Source organism: Vollenhovia emeryi, unplaced genomic scaffold (assembly GCF_000949405.1).
Source record: "Vollenhovia emeryi isolate VEMERY1.0 unplaced genomic scaffold, V.emery_V1.0 DF940348.1, whole genome shotgun sequence".
Lineage (NCBI taxonomy): Eukaryota > Metazoa > Arthropoda > Insecta > Hymenoptera > Formicidae > Vollenhovia > Vollenhovia emeryi.
In genome coordinates, this window is record NW_011966018.1 from 4,743 (window position 1) to 9,815 (window position 5,073).

A 5,073-nucleotide genomic window follows, 5' to 3' on the forward strand; every position below is an offset into this window, starting at 1 on the left:
ACTGTGTCCGATCGGGCCTGTGTCCGATGGAGCCTGTGTCCGAACGGGCCTGTGTCCGATAGAATCTGTGTCCGATTGCAACCATGTGTCCGATGTAAAATGTGTCCGATCGAGCCTGTGTCCGATAGAATCTGTGTCCGATTGCAACCGTATGGGTCCGATCGGGAATGTGTCCGATAGGAACGGTATCTGATCGGGACTGTGTCCGATTGGGGCTGTGTCCGATCGGGACTGTGTCCGATCGGGAAATATTGCCGTGTCCGATCGGTTATGTGCGCAATCGGGACTCACTCTCATTTACCTGCCAGTCATCGCACGGAGCATTACCGATTTAACGGTACGCGTTGTGGATCAGAACAGTCAATTGCTCCGCTTTCGCGGAGAAGAAATCACTCTCAGATTGCACGTACGCCGACGACAGCGATAACGCGCGCGAGTGTGCATGAGATGCTCGTGCTGAACGGATCGGAGCAAATTGTAAAAGATACCACCAAACCCGCGACATCGAGATTCGGTGATATCCAGTCGTCTAGTTGTTGCAAGAAGAAGAAACTCAACGCATTGAACGTGGAATTTTTAACGTCTTTGGGATTCGCAGTGTGCAAACAATGATTGACATTCTCAATATCAACGAAGAGCCAATCTTCGACGAGCGCATCGTCAAGATTGAGACTCACTCGTACAATCCGTTTGCCAACACTACATTCGGGCACAGCGATGAGATAAGAATACCAATACAACAACAGGATCTCTATACGTTGCCGCATGAAAGTTTTCTGTACATCGAGGGAAAACTAACTACTGCCAATCAAATTGAAGGATCTGATGTAGTACTGGGAAATAATTGTGTCGCGTTCATGTTCGACGAGATCCGATATGAACTTGATGGTGTGGAGATTGATCGCGCCAGAAATGTTGGAATAACCAGCACGCTCAAGACCTATGTCTCGTCATCGTTCGATAAAATGATGTCTCTGAAGAATGCTGGCTGGGATGTGGTGAACAATGGAACCGGAGACTTTAATTTTTGTGTGCCGCTCAGCATGCTATTGGGATTCTGTGAAGATTATCAACGCGTGGTGATTAACGCCCGTCACGAATTGATTTTAATACGATTGCGCAATGATAACAACTGTCTCTTTGGAAATGCAGCGATGGAGCCTAAACTTGAAATATTCAAGATACAGTGGCGCATGCCGCATGTGTTGTTAAACGAGGTGAACAAACTTTCGATGCTGCGTGCTTTGGAAAGCGGACAACACCTCAATATGGGATTTCGTTCATGGGATCTGTACGAGTATCCGCTATTGCAACAGACGACTAAACATTCATGGGCTAAAACGGCTACTCAGCTCGAGAAGCCGCGGTATCTTATCTTTGCTCTGCAAACAGGTCGGAAGAATATCATGTCACAGAATGTGAGCCAATTCAGTCACTGCAAATTGAGCAACGTGAAACTCTATCTGAATTCGGAATGTTATCCATACGATGATATGAATCTGGATTTCGATAAAAACAAATGGTCGAGTCTGTATGATGCGTTTTCGCGGTTCCAGAAGAGCTATTTCGGAAACTAGGTTCTTATGCCCGGTCTCACTACAGGCAATTTTCTAGAACAAGGACCGTTTGTCATTATCGATTGCTCCCGACAAAACGAGTCAGTCAAGAGCGCGACTGTGGACGTGAGATTGGAATTTGAGTGTAAGGAAAATGTGCCAGTGAATACCACTGCGTACTGTCTCATCATACATGATCGTGTGGTTCAGTACAACCCGCTGACCAGCGTCGTGCGCAAAATTCCCTAAGTACTACATTTTGGACCAATGGTTTTCCCTCCTTCCAATACAGTTTAGAGGGGATGAAACGATTTAAAATGTACTATGCGTCAAGAGCAACCGCAGTATTCCTCCTTCTCTCGACGTATTCAATCATGTCCATACCGACGTTTGTGGACCTGCAAGGCTTCGTCGTCAGCGGTAACTTTGTTGTAAAGGAATTTGCCGCTCTCCGAGAGGGACGCGTTCTCTCTCACTACATTTTCACATGTCCCGTACCATAGAGGCTTCTCACCAAAGCGGAGAAACATCAGGCATCCTGGTTGATTGCAAATCGTCATGGAGTATGATGGGAAGACGGAATGATTCCATACAGCAGGGCTAGAAGTCTGATTACAACGGCTGTGGTCGGCATGGAAGATGATGACGACCTTGAGACACCGTTTCTCATCTACGTCAAGGGACACGAAAAACGAGAATGGCTGAAGGATATGCTCTTGGATGACGCGAGAGGAGATGTCTATATTGAAACTATTGATGTAGACTACGAGGACATACCATCTCTAAATAAATTGGATGTTACACATACTTTTCACTGCCAGAAACATGTAACAAATTGCGCTTTACAAAATGTTTTTAAACTTTACAAGTGGTGGTCTAACCATAAAAATATGTAGCAACATGTGTTAAGAAGTGTATTCAATTGCTGTAAGCAAAATAAATATATATTATACATATATTGAAACGATGTCTATTTTTTCTCCGCTCGTATTTTCTTCTCTCCCCGTTCGCATCCTATTCCTCGCATATAGCCCTATGTTGTCGCTCTTCTTCTTCTTATTAACTACTTGGGAAGGGAAGATAGAATGGATTGGAAGTGGAAGAAAAATGTTAGTCAAACAATAAATTTTTATTTTCAATTATAAATTTATCGTTCTCATCTCGTTTAAAAGCCTCAGCAATAATTTCATCTACGACATATGCTATTAGTTCACAATCTATGGCCGAAGATTTGTCATACCAGTTGTGCAGTATTCTAACTGCATCGTCTCTTTCGACACCGATCAAATTGCCATGTAAGCAGCTCACAAGTTGATCGAAGCTTTGATCTATATCGCCTAACTTGTCACACAGTTTGCGATATACGTGCCCGACACAATGTTCGAGTTGGAATAAAAATAATACAGTTGGTACTTTCCTATACATGCAAGTATTGTTAAATGTTAACTTTACAATTTTTCCGTCGTACATTGTGACGAGTTCTAAAACTAAATCGTTAATATGCATCGATGATGATGGCGATGACGCATCTGCTGTTTTCAAGAGCTGCTCAATTTCTGTGCGTTTCTTGTTCAATTCCGTCCACATTGAATAATCTAACGCCATCCGATTTCCGCGATTGTCGCCGAGAATGATTTCCACATAGGATGCACCAGATACCACGCAGATTCCAACATCCAAGTATTTGTATGCAGTGGATGTCAGGGCGAATCTCCTGCTCATGATACGAGGCGTGTAGCAAGGTTTATCGGAACTAAAAGAATACATAAAGTAAAAATAATTACAATCAAATGATGAAAAGTATGAACGAATATACGATAATTTCATGGTACTTACGCATCATGTTGTTTCTTGCACGAAACAGTTTTATCTCGAGAAACGGATGGTGTATAACTTTGAGGAATGGATGGCGTATAACTACAACTACTTTGAGGAACATACGGCGTGTAACGACGATTGCTAAAACAGTTTGAAAAGAAACAATAAATGTGGAAAAATGTATGCAATATATGATAGCTTTATGGTACGTACACGTTACACTGTTTCTTGCACGATATACTGAGTTCTCGTCGGGAGTAGCGTCTCGTCGCTTATCGAGTCAAGAGCGCATAGATTAATCGGGCTGTTCACGTGACTCTTTCAGCCAATCAACGCTCTCGATTCTTGTGCGCGTTGCACTCGAATTCAAGAGTGACATTTCAAGGTTACATCCGTCACCAAACTGGATTCTTCTCCGAAAAATCTCTCTCACACCAACGGTTCGTATTCGTTTCCTCTTCCGCAGTTGAGGATACAAATATCCGGCCAAAATTACATTACAAAATTGATAATGCCTCACAGCAGAATTCATTTTGAATTACCATATGAGGCAAATATAGACCCTCATAACATCACAGTGGCGGACAACACCAAGTTAGCGTTAGACACGGAGCGGAGTGCGGATCTTCGCGGATCTGAGCCGACCACGAGAAATGATAAAATCATAACCTCAAACCTAACCAAACGGGCGACAAATGAGCCGAGCACTAATGCTCTAATTTACAAGCTACTAAGCCACAACAGCCGCGAAACTAAGTCTCTTATCAAGCAATTAAAGCTCCAGACTAAGAGAAAAAATCCAGTCCCGAATCTCGGCATGGCGAGATCCAAAAAGCAAGCAGTAGCAAAGACAACGCTTTTGCAACATAATCAAGAAGAAGACAAAGTAATCGAGCAAGGAAGTAACGAGAAGACGAATGTTACTCAAACTGACACGTCTACAAATAACATTATGGATTTCCAAGAGGACCCGACAGAATCGACAACATCTTATAACGTCAACACCGAGAACAAATTCGACATCCTGAATGAAATATTCAACACATCAGAAATAGATCCAGAGACGAACTTCATAGAGAAGCTAAAGAAGAAGAACGTAGATACCACCCAGAACCGAAAACGAGGGAAGCCAACGACGCAAGGATTCCTGGCAGCAGACAACGCAACAGCCACCACATCACCAGTCCCAGGCGCGTCACAACAAGCAAACGGAAGACTGACATCGACGAAAGAAGCTGATCAAGGAAAGAAAAAAGAAGTCAAACCCCCTCCGATAAATATTCTTTATCAAGACCCTAAAGACACAGAAACGTTATTAACACAAAAGTTAAGTAATGCCCGATTTATGATAAAAAGATCGAGTAAAAACAAACATACGTTACATATGTTTTCGTCCAATGATTTTTACCAAGCCAGAAAGTTGCTAGAAGCAGTTGATACATGCTTCTATACATACAGGGTGATTCAGAACAACCACTTGTCCTTAAAATGTCGTATTCTAAACTTAATTCTGAAATGATTTTTCCTCTTGCAAAATTTTCTCCGAAGTTTAATTTTTAAATTATAAAGAGGAAAAGATATCGAATGACGGGCCAGATACTAGAGGCAGGCAGGAGCGGCGCGGCTCACCGTCGTCGCGGGCGCTTACGGCAAGAGCGCCCGCGACGACGCTGCCATCAGCTGATCGCGACGCGCTAGT

The 5,073-nt window shown here is 43.1% G+C and overlaps 1 protein-coding gene across 1 annotated transcript; it reads right to left on the reverse strand.

Moving 5' to 3' along the window:
- Window positions 1-2,656: 2,656 nt before the first annotated feature.
- Window positions 2,657-3,468, reverse strand: LOC105556096. The gene is made up of 2 exons (XM_012003169.1): window positions 3,393-3,468; window positions 2,657-3,309 (listed from the first exon to the last, which is right to left on the reverse strand). The coding sequence occupies exon 2, from the start codon at window positions 3,276-3,278 to the stop codon at window positions 2,667-2,669; it is 612 nt and encodes a 203-aa protein (XP_011858559.1). The 5' UTR covers window positions 3,279-3,309; window positions 3,393-3,468; the 3' UTR covers window positions 2,657-2,666.
- Window positions 3,469-5,073: the final 1,605 nt, after the last annotated feature.